The 17451-nt window shown below is 36.5% G+C and overlaps 2 protein-coding genes and 1 long non-coding RNA gene across 3 annotated transcripts; all 3 read left to right on the top strand.

The window, feature by feature from the left end:
* Positions 1-533: 533 nt before the first annotated feature.
* On the top strand, positions 534-6841 carry LOC121735845. The gene is made up of 4 exons (XR_006036927.1): positions 534-652; positions 1010-1050; positions 5970-6114; positions 6470-6841. It is a non-coding gene; the product is annotated as an uncharacterized LOC121735845 (long non-coding RNA).
* An 858-nt stretch (positions 6842-7699) lies between these two features.
* On the top strand, positions 7700-9207 carry LOC121735840. The gene is made up of 4 exons (XM_042126795.1): positions 7700-7741; positions 7857-7900; positions 8099-8237; positions 8974-9207. The coding sequence occupies exons 1-4, from the start codon at positions 7714-7716 to the stop codon at positions 9153-9155; spliced, it is 393 nt and encodes a 130-aa protein (XP_041982729.1). The 5' UTR covers positions 7700-7713; the 3' UTR covers positions 9156-9207.
* A 4845-nt stretch (positions 9208-14052) lies between these two features.
* Positions 14053-15424, top strand: LOC121735842. Its single transcript, XM_042126799.1, has 2 exons — positions 14053-14143; positions 15014-15424. Exon 2 carries the CDS (start codon positions 15020-15022, stop codon positions 15362-15364), a length of 345 nt encoding a protein of 114 aa, XP_041982733.1. The 5' UTR covers positions 14053-14143; positions 15014-15019; the 3' UTR covers positions 15365-15424.
* The last annotated feature ends 2027 nt before the right edge of the window (positions 15425-17451 follow it).

The raw sequence follows: 17451 nt of genomic DNA, 5'->3' as shown, positions 1-17451 counted from the left end.
TTATTTTTATATAAGTATTAGATGAATTCATACAATATATTAAATTACATCTGTGTGTTTGTTTCAACAAATACTCCTGTATTATATTATCCTCCTATAGTTAACACGTGTTTTTTATCGTTTCTTTATAGAAACGATGGATCAAAATGTATGGAGTTGATATGACATAATGTTAGGATATGAGTCGAATGTCGACTTCATTTTATCGAACGCTTTAATTGACAATTCTATACATTTTTGATCGGAGATTTTACAAAGAAGCAATAAAGAAAACGTATTGGCTAAGTCCCTATGTTTTATACAGGAAGTTTTTTTTGTTTGTTACTAAAAGCCAATTTTTTTTGTGCGTGCCCGCTCTATATTTCACGAATTCTATGCTCTGCAATAGGGAAAAATCAGAGTAACATAAAAGTCCCTACTCTTTATAATAATAAATTGATACACGTGTAAAACATACTACTATAATATTATGTGTCGTTGTGTTTCCTTAAAAAAGTAGGTATAAAAATTGTGCATTGAATCTACCACATACATCTAAGATAAGCCAACTATTGGAAAAGTTCTAAAATAGAAATTGCTATACATTGGCCAACTTTACAACTCTAAAAATAATGTATCGATTTTACAATGAAATATTGTTTTCTACTGCTCGGTGAGTTTATATTTTTTAAATTTAAAGATTTTTATTATTAAAAGCAAGCAAATTCTATACCATCATCAGCGTGAAAGTGTGTCTATTTGTCAGTGTGCTACGGAGCGGACCGGACGTCATATTGTAGATTATATTTTACCTACTATTTTATCCATTTACTAATAACAATTTATGCAGCGTATAACTATTCGAGTTCCTTTGTCTTTGACGTTTCCAATATGCTAGACCAAGACAAGTAGACATGGTATTCACGTTGTAAATATAAAATATTTTCATCAATAAGTTAGCATACAGTCCATTTTTAGGTGTGGCCCATTTGTGCAGAGAAGCTCTAATAATTCGTTTTAAATATTTTAGTTGTCTGCATCCCGTATCGTTCGATTCAGCATTTTGTCTGGGTAAGTATTTATTTTTTTTGCAAGCGCCATGATAATTGAGGCGTAATATTTATGATATCTAACTTCGCTATCGGAACTAGCTAAATATTTTCTTTAACGGGCAAAAGCCCACCACACATTCCCACCACTGCAACTCCTGTGTCGCCAGAATCAACAGTGGCAACCAAGTACCAACCACGAAAACCCTTTGATATGAGGGACAAGCTAAATCTGTCTTGGATACCCATAACTAGCTAAAATATATGCTATTCGTCTAAGTTCCCTGTTTAACAAATATTTTAACTGTGTAGAACGTCTGACACGTTACAGAAGTAGCTTGACAGACTAGGACCATACTAGGACATAATCTTAAATAATTAATACGGGCGAAATACTTTATATGGCAAAGAAACGTTTGCCGGGACAGCTTATATTATAAAAAACTCATTTTGACGCCTATAGTGTCACTTGGTAACTTTTGTCTTTCCACCGTCGATATGTCTGTAAACACAGTGTTGATGTTTTATTAGCAAGAATTAGGGGCTGTTTCATCACTTCCTGATAAGTGCCGGCTATCTACAACTTATCTGACAGATATTCCATACTCTGTCCGTCACATAAGTTGTGGATAGCCCATCTGGCACTTATCAGGAAATAGGGTTGCTGAGGATTCCTCTTCCGCTTCCTCATAATGTGGAAGTTTCGCAATATTTTGGGTTCCTCAACCGTTACCGCTCATATATAAAAACAAAAAAAATCCTCTTCCGCTATCGCTTCCTCAACATTTTTTGAGGAAGAGGATGCGGATGAGGAAGCGGATGAGGAATAGCATGATAGAAAATTATAAATAGTAGCGGACCCAACCCAAAAGCATTTGTCCTGTCTGTTGGTACATAACTAGGTACATTATACATCACACAAAAATAATGGCTGGTTTTATCGTTAAGCTTTTCGGCAGCGCCGTTGGAGCGCCGCGCGTTCCAGCAGGGCATTTTCCAGTGGACCAAACTATGAATCAAAATCATTCTTAAAACACACACAATAAAGAATCATCAAAATCGGTCTGGCAGTTAAGGAGGAGTTCAGTAACATACACAACACACGCACACAAAAAAAAGATGAGTGAATGATACAATTTTCGCGCTCTGGCGTGTGCGTTGCCATGATTGGATACGCCGTACGCGACGCGCATGTGCAATGTAGTTCCTCATAAATTCCTCTTAAATTTTGAGGAAGCGATAGCGGAAGAGGATTTTTTTTTATTTATGAGGATGCGGTAACGGTTGAGGAACCCAAAATATTGGGGAACTTCCATGGGCTATCCACAACTTATGTGACAGACAGTGTCTGTCAGATAAGTTGTGGATAGCCAGCACTTATCAGGAAGTGGTGAAACAGGCCCGTAGCACCATCATCGTGGGTATCGCAGACACAATAGATTTTCAATTGTTATGCGGCAGCCGGGTGCCACTTGGGGATTGATGGGTTAAGTGGGATAGTTGACAACAGCATTTTTTAGGGTTCCGTACCCAAAGGGTAAAAACGGGACCCGTTAGTAATAACTAAGACTTCGTTGTCTGTCCGTCTGTCTGTCTGTATGTCTCCAGGCATACGAACGGCACTCAAGAACGGTAATAGCTAGAGAGTTGAAATTTTCACAAATTGTGTATAAGTATATATGTTGCCGCTATGACAACAAATACTGAAAACAAAATAAAATTAATATTTAAGGGGGGCTCTATATCCCTCAATACAACAAACGTGATCTTTTTGGCCTTTTATGTTCCATATCAATAATTTTATTGATATGGAGCAAAAAAGGCCAAAAGATCACGTTTGTTGTGGTAGGTACTTGAATTTTTCACACAATCCTTAGTTTTATGTGTACTTTAATATTTGATAATAATATTTAATAAAAAATAAGAGGGGCTCCCATACAAAAAACACAAAATATGGCCTAATTTTGCTCTATAATGGTACGGAACTCTTCGTGCGCGAGTCCGTTAATCTAATTACTTACGCGTTTTTGCACCTAGCTAGTTAATATAACTTCTTTTAAAGTTTTCTGTTTTCTTCACTGAGTATGGCTATCGCAGTGTAAATAAAACTCAACGGAAGTTTATGTAATGATTTATATAAAAGAAAACTTTCAGTGTTAATTAAGATTCTTTGAAAGTTATAAGAAATATTGACTTTTTGCAAGTTTAAAAGTGCACCGCCAATAAAATTCTAGACATTTTTTTAAATCTTAAAGAAGGGTGTTTTAGGTGTTTGATTTATTTTAGTACTAGACGACGCTCGCAACTCAGTTGCTCTAAAATTAGTTCATCTAAAGTATGTCCTTTCCCGGGACTCAAAGTATCTCCATACCAAATGTCAGTAAAATCGGTTCAACGGTTTGGGCATGATGAGGACAGTCAGACAGATGGATTTGTCATGTCTGTGGAATGTAGTTGCTCGATTCATGGACAGATTTTGATGCGGTTTCCGATAAATAAATGCCAATGTGATAAACTGACGATTAATAATTATCATCACCAGCTTTTCTGTTGTTTTACAAAATATCAGAGTAACTACAAAAAAAATCTAGACATATATTGCTTATCTAGAAGTTAACTGTTATTTTTTGGTGTAAAGTACATAAGTAATCCACACACATTTTTTTGTACTCCTTAAGGTACGCTTATACGGGCAACTAAAATTGCTTCCAGTCAATTCTCGTCAACTATGACGTCACGACTACATCAAGCAATTTGCGGCAACAAGCAGCAACAAGCAGCAATATTGCGCAATACAATTGCCTGGAATTTCCAAGCCCATCGGATATACGTCAATTCGTATCTGCGTTGAGCGATATGAAATATCTGGAGCAATATCACCGAAATAATTGCCGCAATTTATTGAAATTGCTCCATATTGCTCCAGTAATTGCTTCAGATCGGTCCATCGTGTCGCCGAGCAATTATTGCCGCAATTATTGCTCGTTTAATCTTGAAGAAAATTTCACTTTAAATAATTTTACTAAGATAACTCTAAGATAAGTTTCGTCCCATATAAAAATGTCGAAAATATTTCGGTAAATAAAAAGCGAGATAAGAAAACTAAATGTGTCAAGAACTCAAGACTGCCCTTAACTTTGGAGAGCTCTACAATTCTTTCTTGCTCGAGACTTTTAAATTTCTTTTACTTTGTTCATTAAAGTTCTTACTATGAATGAGGGCACTATTTGTGTTGTCAATTTTTGAATCAAGAATTTTCAGTTCACAATTTTGTTCTCATTACAGTTTATTCTAAGCCCGGGCGCGCACTAGCGGCCAGGTCGCGGTGGCCACCGAAATAGATACCTTAGTATGTAACCGCCATAGACCGCGCGCACCTGGCCGCAACGCGACCCGGCCACAGTCAAATTGAAAAATCTCAAAATCTTGCCAAATAATAAAAGAAAATTTCTAGCTATGCCCTAACCACCACTGCGTCCGACCTTAGACAGCTGTCAACCCAGAACCGTCCGAGGGCGCAGATAAAAAAAAATAGTGTAGTGACTAGCGAGTGAGAGCCCCCCTCAAAATTTCAGGCTGCGTCCGCGCCTGTACTAATTATACCTATTTGAATAAAAAAATATTTTTTAAACATCTAGCTATATAAGTTATTCTGCGTAGGTCGTGTTTATTCAACAGATAAAAGGTCAAAGATATTTTTACTTTCTACGTGTTTTAATTTTAACAAATTAAACGTGATACCTACTAAAGGTTAGATTTTGTTTATTAAATGTTGTTCTGAGAATATTCTTTTCATACGTGGGAGAGCCATGCTTCGGCATGAATGTGCCGGCTCGACCGGATAAATACCACGTTCTCACAGAAAACCGACGTGAAACAGCACTTGCGCTTTCGCCGAGTGAGTTTACCGGAGGTCCAATCCCCTACCCTATTTCCTTTCCTACCCTCCCCTATTCCCTTCCCTTCCCATCCCTACCCTCCCCTATTACCCTATTCCCTCTTAAAAGGCCGGCAACGCACCTGCAGCTCTTCTGATGCTGCGAGTGTCCATGGGCGACGGAAGTTACTTTCCATCAGGTGACCCGTTTGCTCGTTTGCCCCCTTATTTCATAAAAAAAAAGTTCTCGAGAGTACTTGGGTGATTAATTTATCGTCCCACTTCTAAACATCCTTTAGGAAAAGCTTAGAGTTTTCCAAGTCAAATGAAAAAACTGTTAAAAACGTCTTTAGTTAATGACGTGTGAAACTATGTTGCTTCAAAATTAGAGCCAGTCCACACGGCGCGTTGCGTCAGCGTTGCGACGACGCAGCGCTGCCGTTGCGTTGTATTGCATACAAATAACCAAGGTGTTCCCACGGCGCGCTGCGTCGTCGCAACGCACATATGACGGACAGCAGCCCCCGATACGAAGCTGGAGGGGGTGTTGACGTGACTCCTTAATAACGTTGCGTTTTCGCAGCGCCCGTGTGGTCGGCTATGCGTCAAAATATTTGCGTTGCGACGACGCAACGCGCCGTGTGGACTGGCTCTTAGTTTATCGCGCGCAAACCGTTCATTAACCCAGAATAAAAAGCCTATGTCCTTTCCCGGCTCTTCTGCATACTAAATGTCAGCAAAATCGATTTAGCGTTTGAGCGTGAAAATGTAACAGACATACACACTTTTGCATGTACAATAATATTAGTATGGAAGTATGAATTACAAATTTAATGGTGTAGAGTTGTAGACTGTAAGGTAAAAAAGTACCCGGCTTATGATATATAAGTACTGTACACACATTTGGACACTCTTAGAAACTCTGCATAGTGGCCAGTTTTTGGTACCAATGTTAATGTGGTGTACTTTATATACGTGTACTTATATTGTTGGTTTCACGTGTTTCTAAGAGACTCAGCTTATATCTTTTGGACATGGAACCCACAAAAGACTTTATTTCTCAGCCACTACATTGGTGTCTCCTGGCAGACATCTGCAACCACACCTGGATCCCGGAATGCGGCTCCGACAGTCCGGACAACATCTTCAGGAGATGACTCTTCGTCGACGAGTGTGACATGTATGAGTTCAACTGCGACAATGTTAGAGGTAACAATAGCATAGGAATTCTACCGTTCTCGCATTCGCTCCCGTTTCTGCTTCTGTTTCCTCTTTCTCTGTACCTTCCGCTCCCGTTTCTGCTTCTGTTTCCTCTTTCTCTGTACCTTCCGCTCCCGTTTCTGCTTCTGTTTCCTCTTTCGCTGTATTTTTCGCTCCCGTTTCTGTTTCTGATTCCTCTTTAGCAGTACCTTCCGCTCCAATTTATGCTTCTGTTTCCGCTTTCGCTCCCACTTCCGCTCCCGTTTCTGCTTCCTCTTTTGCTCCCTTCCTCGCCTCACTTTCGCTACTCTTTCCTTATATTCCTTTGTCGTATCGTATTATTGAATTTTATTACTATTTTCAGACTACGTCATGATAAACTACTCGGACTGTTTTAACATTCCTCCCTCCACAAGCGAATGCCCACCTGTTGAGTGTCCAAAATGCCCTGAACGGCGAAGACATAAGCCCTTTACCACCACCTTTAGAACCCCAGGAGTGAACCTTCCAAAGCACATGATGAAAGGATTAAGAAGATACACACCACAACCCAGAAACAGAAGAAACAAAGAATCTTCAGCTACTATGCGAACTGTTATACTCAAAAAGGAAGAGATAGAAGTTAATGGGAAAAAGGTTATGAAGATAGTAAAGGGGTTTATCGAAAGACGAAAAGCGAAAGGCAAAGTTTCGAAAGATTCTGATTTCATTGAGAATTAAACATTTGTTTTTTTAAGTGCATATTACAAACAAAACATAATCTAAACAAGAAAATATTAATTATCTCTATTATTATACACTATCCTTTCTTTTCCGTTACTTAAATACCAAATTTCACCGTAATCGGGTTGGTGGTTTAGGTAACAGACAGATAGACAGACCGACACACTTTCGCATTTATAATATTAAGTAAGGATTTAACATAATAAATACTGTCGTTGGTAAAAGTAATGGGAATAAGAAATGTTACAAAAGGCCAGAGCAGCTGTGAGCGTTACTAGCACACACAGTAAATAATCCGACATGTTGCACAGGGCATAACCATAAAGTTAATATACCTAGCGGAATAGAGCAACAATCTCGAGCTGTCAAACGAAACCGAAATTGATTTTCATATGAGTGAAAAGTATGTGTACGTATATACTTACACAAGCATGATTGAACATGAATTCTATGAGATTAAATTGTCAACGTGCGGCACGTGCCGACTGGACGTCAAAAAAAGAGTGCTGCTATCATGTATCACACGTCTCTTTTTACCACGCAGTGTTACTGATAGTGACATCTCTCTTGCTCAGGCCTTTGTTTCTCTATTCCGCTAGGTATATTAACTTTATGGGCATAACAGAATATTGACGTTGTCAAACGTCGAACAAAACTTTTTGTTTACTGTGTACTGGACACTGGTGTTGCCGTCTAGAGTGAAAACACCATCGTATTATATTCGTTCTTCTAGGTCTACGTTCAAAATATATAGTCGAGAAAATATTACTTGCAATAAAAATGCTATAAACTTGAAATGAAATTAAACACTGGGGGATTTTTAATTAGTTTATGATTTGTTGTTCAAATTATAACCAATAATAATTTTATTATTATGAGAAGAAGATGGTAGAGCGACAATTACTCTTATACGGTGAGTATAGTGAAACATCGCGAAAATAATTGTTTGCTGTGGTACTCAATAATTATGCAGATAAGATTTTGTACGCATAGTTTAGAAATTTGTAAATAATTTGTATAACTTTCAGTAATATTTATGATTTGGAAGCTTACTCAGGAGCACTATGTACCGGTAAGGCCAAAAAAAATAGTATCTGAAACCAGACCAGGTATAGTCCGTCAAGAAACTAAAGAAATTAAAAAGTGGTAACATCGTAGTGTCATCCCTTTTTTCTTAGATTGATTTGAAAGGGATGACACTACGATGTTGCCACTTTTTAATTTCTTTACTTTCTTAACAGACTATAATTTGACATTTTTTTTATTCAAGCCACCAAATCACTGCATAATGGCTATGACGTGCAACCACAGTGGTATACCTTTATGTGGCTTTGACAAGAACAAAAACTGCAACAGAATGTTTTTGGATGAGTGCGATTTATACGAATATAATTGCGACAGCAAAGCAGGTAATTTTAGTTATAATTTTTAACATTTATTCGATGATTATGGTAGAGGATGAAAAAATCATAAACGATATTTGTTTTTCAGAATTTTATACTTCTGGAATTAATCATTGCAATCAAAATATGTCAGATGGTAACTACGATCTATGCGATAGCAAACAATATAATATGAATGGTACCATCCTTACTACCACCACTACTACTAGTATCAATACTACCACAATCAAAATGACTACATTTGCAGAAGCTATAACAACTAAAAATACAACAGAAGAAGCATTTTCTCTATCGACAGTATCAAATATCACAACATGTACAAAGGAAAATAATTTAACTTTAGAAACGGTAACAGAAAAAAATAACACTCAAACATTAGATGTTACAACAGTTTATCCAAATGTAGCAAATGAAGAAAAAAGTAACGTAGACAAAAATAGAACTGTTGCAAGTAACACAACTAAAAAAAATAATTCTCAATTTCAAAACACAACTATGATTCCAAACAATGTAACAAAAAACGAAAACAGTAATGTAGACAAAAATGTAACTGTTGCAAGTAATACAACTTTAGTAACTTCTACTTCAGTTCCAATTTCTACTAAGAAAAATGTATCAAATACAGCAACTACTGGAAATGTAACAGACAAAACTTTCAATGAAAATAATACGACCATAAAAGACAAAAATATGACTGCTATGGCATCTACTACAACAGAAAAACAAAATACATCTTCAATAGCAAAAGACGTGGCTACTACTACTACTGAATCAATGACTGAGCAAATTACTGACAAAGTAGATGTTAAACCAGAAGATTGCGACTTTCCCAGCTACTGTGACAGGCCTAAGACATGGTTAACCACTTCCAAGGGAGAAACGAGGGATTTCTACAGAATAATTAAAGATAATGAAGGAAAATAACATTTGAAACGAGAAAATGATGACAGCCTCAATCAATAATAAGTTTCCTATTTTCATTATTATTTCTACATGATAAAACATGTTGTACTATTCAAATAAGTACGGATATTTTTATTAATTTTTATTAATCCATAACAATAGTTATTAAAAATACCTCTCTGTCTGTCTGTTACGTCTTCACGTCCAAACCACTGAACCGAATTTATTTAATTAATACTTTTGAGTCCTGGTATAAACATATAAATTTTTTAATCAGGGAAAAAATCTACAGTCCCCATTGCATCTACATGTCATCTACAGAGTACACGAATAGTTGATCATATTTTTATAAAAATATTATGTATAGTTAATTTTACCTCACCCACTAAGATCGTATCGAAATTAAAGCAACAAAAAGTAAGAAAAATACTATAAAATAAGATTCTAATGTCTGAAACCTTTTCAATTATCCTATTCAATGTACAAACGCCCACACAGCGAAATATCAAGTTATTCAGATTAAACATTTTGTACGAAGATATTAAAACGCCTACGCGCCCTAGGAATGTCAACAAACTACGAATAATACTAGTGAGAAATGAGAATGATTGTTTGTTGCTGGTACGCGAAAACTACTGAACGGATCAGGGTGGTTACCATTACTAATGTTATGGTATATCGTTGTTGTATTCGGACTATATCCAAGTTATATCAAAGTGGGATTAAAGTTGCAGGGACAGGGTACTAAATCCATGTTAATAATATTGTTAATTGTAAACGCGAAAGTGTGTGTGTCTGTCTGTTACCCCTTCAAATCCATCATCATCGTCATCGAGATACTTTGAGTCTCGGGAAAGGATATAGGATACTTTTGTCTCCCGGAAAATGTACGGTTTCCATGTGATAAATGAATTTTGGCGCAACAGAGTTACAGGCGTCAACTACATAGTACTGAGATAATACAATTCAGTAGATGTAACGAATGAGAATCAGTAATGTGATTACAGGTGACCCTAATTCTAGTCATGTATATGAGGGCGCATCGCCATTATAAAACTGTTGCGTTAGCGATTCGTATCGTCATCATCATCATCATGAGATGTCAGTTGCCTAGTGGGTAGACAGACTACACTCGAGAGGGTGCAGGTTCGATTCCGGGTGGACGCGTGTACCAATGAGACTAGTATAGTTTTGTATAGTCCCAGACGTATTGACCTGGTTATTCTTCTGGACTAGGCCGACTATGTTGTGAGAGTACCGTATGTGCTTGGGCAACCATACGGACATTTGAATTCTCCACAGTATTTGAAAAGTGGTTACTAGCTCAGAAGATATAGTATAAATCATCCACAACGGATGCAAAGGTCTAAGTATTTCCATAGAAAAATGATTATTTCCGAGGGTCATGTAAAAGTGGTTTCACTCAATGACTTGTTTTAAATTTTAAATCGTTAAGATAAAATGTCATTAAACTGAGTAACAGCTGACTTGAGATCAAGGTTGATTGGTATTACCTTATCAATTTTCAATGCTTTCAATTAGTATTGGGAAAAGTGAAGAAAACCGATACACCACGTTCAATTATTAATTGCAATAGTTCATCATCATCATCATCATCTAGTCCACTTTTACAATGTGCAGTCTTCTGAAAAATAGTAGGACAAAAATATAAAGGTAAGTGGGTACCTTACTAGATGACGACCGCAACTCTTGACGACTTAAAGTCTCTATGCCAACATTCAGAAAATCGGTTCAGTGGTTTGGGAGTAAAATGGTAACAAACAGACAGACAGACTTATCAGACAGACAGACACACTTTCACTATAAAAGTGAAAGTAAGTATAAAACTTAGGATATTAGGATGGAAATAAGGATATGGAAGTATGGATGTCAAAACGATGATGAATCATGATCATAAATTATATACTGTACTCGGCGACACATGGCGGTAGCGGTCATTGACTTGTCATTTTCTATATAAACCGCGATTGACAATGAAGTGTCAGATGTTGTCAATCGAGCCTTTGTATAGAAAATGACAAGTTTTTGACAGGGAGTCAATGACCGCTACCGCCATGTTTCGCCGAGTACAGTATATAGTAGGTACTTATGTTGATGGTCATGGGCGTACCCAGGTTCTGAGCCAGGGGGGGGGGGGGGGCAAATTACCCAGGTTCTGGACCAGGGGGGGGGGCAAATTACCCAGGTTCTGGGCCAGGGGGGGGCAAATCAGAGTTTTTATAAGCTAGGTGTATATAAAGAATAAAAAATGTTGATGGTGATAGTTCTTGCATATGGGTTAATATGCTGTATGTGAATATTTGTCATTGATTGACCATCACAAAGATAATGATAATGATGTTCGTGATTAAAGCCGACAAAGAATCGTGATATATGGGATCTAATATACAACGGAAGTGGGCGCTAGGAAGTGATCTCAAAGGCGGAAACGGTGCAAGGCAAGCAACTGTTCAACTCATATGATCGAAGACAGCTGACATTATGAACCTTATGTTTAATGCATTAACGTTCATAATTCACTGCAACTTTTGAACTTATATGGTTGTCGACAGTTCACATATTTATCAATCTTATTTTTATGATGTTAAGGTTCATGATTCATTGCCTCAGCGTACAGGTGTATGCCCTGAGGTGTTACCAACGTTAGATTCTCAATTAAAAAGCGAACATGAGTTTTGAAACATAATATAGAATTTGACCTTTGTTTACCTTACTACGACAATTAACTTTTTAACTTTAGAAAAAAAATCATTCATTTAATAAAGTGCCGCGTAAGTGTTTTTCTCGGTCTGGAATCTGGATGTTACCTTTTTAAACGGCTGAACTGATTTTGCTGAAATTTGGTGTTAACGTATTTGAGTGGAAAAGACATAATATAGTCAGGAGCTCTATAACAAATTATTTTTGATTTGTGAATATATTGAATTTTTTGTGAGTAGCCTCATTTTGATTTAACACAAACAACATTTTTCTCTGGGGAAAATCTTGAAAGTGGTAGCTAACAGAGATAGAAAGGATTTCATACTTTGATTTGATGGTCCTTTCCATATTTTAATTGCAAAAAATTAGCTTGATAGTAATAAAAAAATGTTCTAGGGCTCCCTGACTAATAGGATAGTTTTTGTTAAAGAAAAATGTACGGTCCCCGTGCGATAAACGGCGCAAGTCGCAACAGAGTTGCGCACGTCTCCTAGTCGTTAGATAAAATCGTATAAAAGGCATAGACATAATATATACTGTCGTAATATATACTGTCGTACGACAGTATATATTATGTCTATGATAAAAGGTATAATAATTTACCATACCGTACCGTATAATCGTATAATCATTTCACAGAAATAACGAAGCAATAAAACAATTTTTCCTCTAAATATTTATTTTAACAAGAATCTTATCCTACGCAAAGTTCGAAAACCTTTGCCCTTTAAAACTCTTTTGTCTGGACTGAATATTGAATAAACTCTGCAAATAAAAAATATGAAATTGTATTTTGATATTGTGCCTTATAATTTTATTTGTACTAAATTACTCCTTATACTTGAATATTAACCTCCTCCTTTTTTAATCTCGGTAAAATAGTCTTCGTATATAGAGTGAACCTCGTAATTCCAACTTCGGAATGAATAGTGCATCTTATGAGTCGTAAATAAAGTTTAATTTTGAATAGTTACGGAAAAGAAATAATATTTTATTTCTTTTCCGTAACTTGATTTATGGGGGTAGGGGTTCGCGGAAGACCAGGGACAGCGGCGACTGTCGCTGTCAAAACCTGAGCGTTCCCCTTTTCCTTATTTTTTGGCATTGCACTGCCATAAATATTATGTTGTTTAAATATGCAAATTTTGTTACTTTTATTTTAGGATAGTGCTTTCTTTGTTTTCACATTCTCTCATGTACACTTTTTTTTCTCTTTTGTATTTTTTGTTTATTGTGGTTGTGTAATGTTAAAAATTGGAATAAAGTTTTTTTTTTTTTAAATAGCGTAAACTAACAATTAGGGCCATGCCACATTACAACGTGAAGAGGCGATGCATTTTTAAATGTACCTACCACTTAAAACTGAACTTTATTTACTACACAAGAAAACACACATTACGTTGTCAGACTTCCACCTTGTATTGGGCTTATTATTTCAATTTTGAACATACTCTTCAAAAATCCTTAACGTTGCAGTGTCGACACTACTTAGAAATAATATGGATCTCATGGAATTAATAATATCTATGGACGCTTCACACCACGTCAGTCTGGCCCCGTGCTAAGTACCTAAAGGACTTGTGTTACAGGTACCAGACAACGGAAATATATTTAATACTTTTATACTATACATATATTTAAGATTTTTATTATATCATACACATATTTAATACACATCCAGACCCGGGAACTTTGAAAACTCTTTGTTCCGTCGGCGGGATTCGAACCCGCGACCTCCGGCTTGAGCTACCGACGCGCTCACCACTGAGCCACAGAGGTCGTCATCAATTTGCTCGGTCTTTTTAAATATGTCTGTAACATCACTTACTATCAAGCTACAGGTATAGAATATACGTGGGAGAGCCATGCTTCGGCAGAATGGGCCGGCTCGACCGGAGAAATACCACGGGTTCACAGAAAACCGGCGTGAAACCGAGTTTCGCCGAGTGAGTGAGTTTACCGGAGGCCCAATGCCCTACCCTATTCCCTTCCCTACCCTCCCCTATTCCCTTTCCTTCCCATCCCTACCCTCCCCTATTAAAAGGCTGGCAACGCACCTGCAGCTCTTCTGATGCTGCGAGCGTCCATGGGCGACGGAAGTTGCTTTCCATCAGGTGACCCGTTTGCTCGCTTGCCCCCTTATTTCATAAAAAAAAATTTAACAAGATTGTCAATCACAATAATTAGCGAGTAGCGACTAAGTTCCGGAACAGAACGGAAGGTTGCTCTATGGTTATATAAAGGTACAGCTACAGGCGCCCGCGCAGTTGACATCACGACTTGCGCTGGTAATCTATTTGTTTATTACAAGGTTATGTGGAGCAATAGTGCAATAAGTGTTGTTTTTGGTGATTTGATAGAGTTTCTAAATGAGAAAGACAGGGTGTAACAAAAGTAAATGATAATACTTTAGGGTGTGTAATGTGTCCCTTATACAGGGTGTAATAAAAAATATGATAATACTTAAGGGTGTGTACGTGTTCCTTGTAGGGTGGTTAGTGTGAAAGTAGCAGCGCTGAGAGACCAAATCTTTTTTTACTTTTGTATAAGCAAGCGCCCCAATGTCGCGAGTTACCCCATACAAAAGTAAAAAAAAAATTTGGTCTTTCAGCGCTGCTACTTTCACAGTGAACTCTCTACAAGGAACACGTACACACCCTTAAGTATTGTCACTTTGTTTTGTTACACCTTGTATAAAGTTCACAATGAAAATAGCAGCGATGAAGGTTTTTGAGATTTGTATACAGCATGGGCAAGTAAAAAATTTACTCTTTCAGCGCTGCTAATTTGATAGGGGACTCATACACACCCAAATCACTTAGTTTTGTTATACCCTGTATTATATAGTGCAAGTTACAGCAAGACTATTATTTTTAGAATTGCAATTTAAAACTATATTTACTACACAAGATGATACAAGTTTCGATGTAAAATAGTTGAATTTTGACAGTATAAAAATCGGCGCAAGTTTAACAAAAGTGTACTTCTTATGTAGTAAATAAAGTTCAATTTTAAGTCACTATCTTGAAAAAGTCGCGCCGCGTCGCATCTCAATGTGACATGGTCCTTAGTAGGAAATGTAAAGATTCGGTGTATATACTAGGTAGAGCAAATTAATTTTGTTCTAAAGCCAAAGTTGATGAAACCAATTTTTGCAGGTCAAAATGCTCTACTTATCAGTTCTCGTGGCGCTCTTGGGTTTGGCCCAGGCCAAGCCAGGGTTCCTCTTCTCCCAGCCAGTGGTAACTGGAGTCCAATATGCGGAACCCTTATCCAATGGAGTCCAGCCCCATCCGGCAGTGGAACTGAATGCTGCCAGCGAGTCGCAGCTGCCTCCAGAGCTATTAAAGTCACACGACTTCTACAGTAACCCATCCATTGCTGCAGGGTTAGCCAAGGAGTCATGGTTCACCAAGAAAGAGATGCAAGTAGTAGAAAGAGAGGCGGAGAAGATTCCGCGCCAAAAAATCTACGACCTCGTCAGCCATGCTGGATTCCTCGACCACTGATTCGAAATTTTAATTTTTAAAATTATCTTTTATTTAACATTTTCAGGCCTGTAAATATTATTGTAAATATTAAAAAAGTTTATCACACAATATAATAAGTTATTTTTTATACTTTTTTAATAATTATTATTTAAATTTAATATGTAATGCTTTGCAGATTTTAATTTTTGTAAATAATTTGCCGTAAGTGTAATATTTTAAAAGTGTAACTGTTTATAAGATTAATGACGTCACCTGTATTTAAATTAAATTACACAATGGAATGTTAACTAAATATAAATTAAACATTGATTAAGTAGGATAAGTTAACAATAGAAATAGAATAAGTTTAGAACCGTAAGTATCTACTGCAGTTTTAAGTGATGTTAGGTTAATTTTTTTATAAATTTTATTTTTAAGTTTTTTTATCAAGAAGCTGTGATCTCGAACAATAAGTGCATTTTTGTAAGTTATTGTCTCGTATACAATAAGATTGTTTTCTAGTTATAGTGTTAAAATAAAACAACTTTATAAATCACGGTGTTTTTGTGGTACCAAAAAAAAAACATTATAGAACCAAGAATGACATTAAGAGGATACCACAGCGGCTAGAGAAATGAAAAAAAAGTACGTGTAATATCTATAGCTGTCTCCCTTACCTCAAGCCTATACCGCAGAACGCGATAGAGACAACTGCAGAAAATCCAGAAAATCAACGATTCGTTGTCCCCTGATTCCTTCTCCAAAACTTAACCGATTTAAGTACTTTTTTCATTAAAGATTAAAAAAAGGCTTGAGCTGTGTTCCTATGTTTTGCTTTTTTTGTATAATCTATCCAAATCTGTTTTCTGGACGTTTGAACACAGTGGAAAATCTGGCCATTTTTTGGGTTTTTGAACGTTCATATCTTATTTAATAATTAAATTATGAAAAAAAAGAAAACATAGGGACATTGTATTAGTGGCCGTAGATATTCAGGAAAAAAATTATAACTCTACTAGCATTATCCAGGGAGGAAACAGGGGACAACGTTTGTATGGAAAAAATGGCGGTGTGGAATCCTCTTAAGCTGATCTTCCCAGTACAAAATAATAAAAGTAAAAATTCTCTAATATTTAATTAAGAATTAAATCTCAACCTTTTAAATTTTGAATCGAGTTAATAATAAAGGTAGTTGAAGGATATAAACTTTTATTTTGTAAGAAGATCCAAGAACTCAAGATACAAATTAAATCTCTTATAAGTTATAACTTATAAGTTATAATATAAGCCTCTCAATAAGCTATCGGCCGCAGTCAGATATAATGATTACTCAACTTTAATTTAATGAAATATTTTAACATCCCTTACACACATTTTTTGCTAAACTCTTCAATAATTAATTAAAATAAAGTAGGAGGAGGATGTAACAGAACGCGCCCACGTTAAATTTAAAAAAGTGACCATTTTTTTCACGGCCGCCATCTTTTGAGTTACTTGACCGGGGCCCGCTGGTAGTTTCAGTTGTATATATTAGTATGTTTATTATTTTTTATTTTATTTGTTATTATTTTGGTTTAATATGATATATTTTGTAAAAACCAGTGAATAAACTTTTGATGGCGCCCAACGTGGGGCCATTTGTAGTGGAGATTATTAACTGAATCTATTATTAGACAAAAGAAAACAAATTAACCACCACTTATCAAAAGTTTATTCACTGCCAGCGGGCCCCCGGTCAAGTAACTCAAAATATGGCGGCCGTGAAAAAAATGTATCACTTTTTAAAATTTGACGTGGGCGCGTTCTGATCATTACAATATGTATCTGAGTTACTGAGTATAACGGCTGTATGTATAAATCATAAAGTTAATATACCTAGCGGAATAGAGAAACAAAGGCCTGAGCAAGAGGGATGTCACTATCAGTAACACTGCGTGGTAAAAAGAGACGTGTGATACATGACAGCAGCACTCTTTTTTTGACGTGCAGTCGGCACGTGCCGCACGTTGACAATTTAATCTCATAGAATTCATGTTCAATCATGCTTGTGTAAGTGTATACGTACACATATTTTTCACACAGATGAAAACCAATTTCGGTTTCGTTTGACAGCTCGAGATTGTTGC

This window comes from Aricia agestis, chromosome 18 (genome assembly GCF_905147365.1).
Source record: "Aricia agestis chromosome 18, ilAriAges1.1, whole genome shotgun sequence".
In the NCBI taxonomy this organism is placed as follows: domain Eukaryota; kingdom Metazoa; phylum Arthropoda; class Insecta; order Lepidoptera; family Lycaenidae; genus Aricia; species Aricia agestis.
Note: the sequence above shows the minus strand (reverse complement) of the source record. Positions and strands in the feature narration are given on the sequence as shown.

Bases quoted from the DNA above. Each gene is read 5' to 3' on its own strand.
- LOC121735840 (XM_042126795.1), top strand. From the start codon at position 7,714: ATGGTAGAGCGACAATTACTCTTATACG. The intron at 7,901-8,098 runs GTAAGGCCAAAA...TTTTTATTCAAG, and splicing joins CTCAGGAGCACTATGTACCG to CCACCAAATCACTGCATAAT. The intron at 8,238-8,973 runs GTAATTTTAGTT...CATCTTCAATAG, and splicing joins TAATTGCGACAGCAAAGCAG to CAAAAGACGTGGCTACTACT.
- LOC121735842 (XM_042126799.1), top strand. From the start codon at position 15,020: ATGCTCTACTTATCAGTTCTCGTGGCGCTCTTGGGTTTGGCCCAGGCC.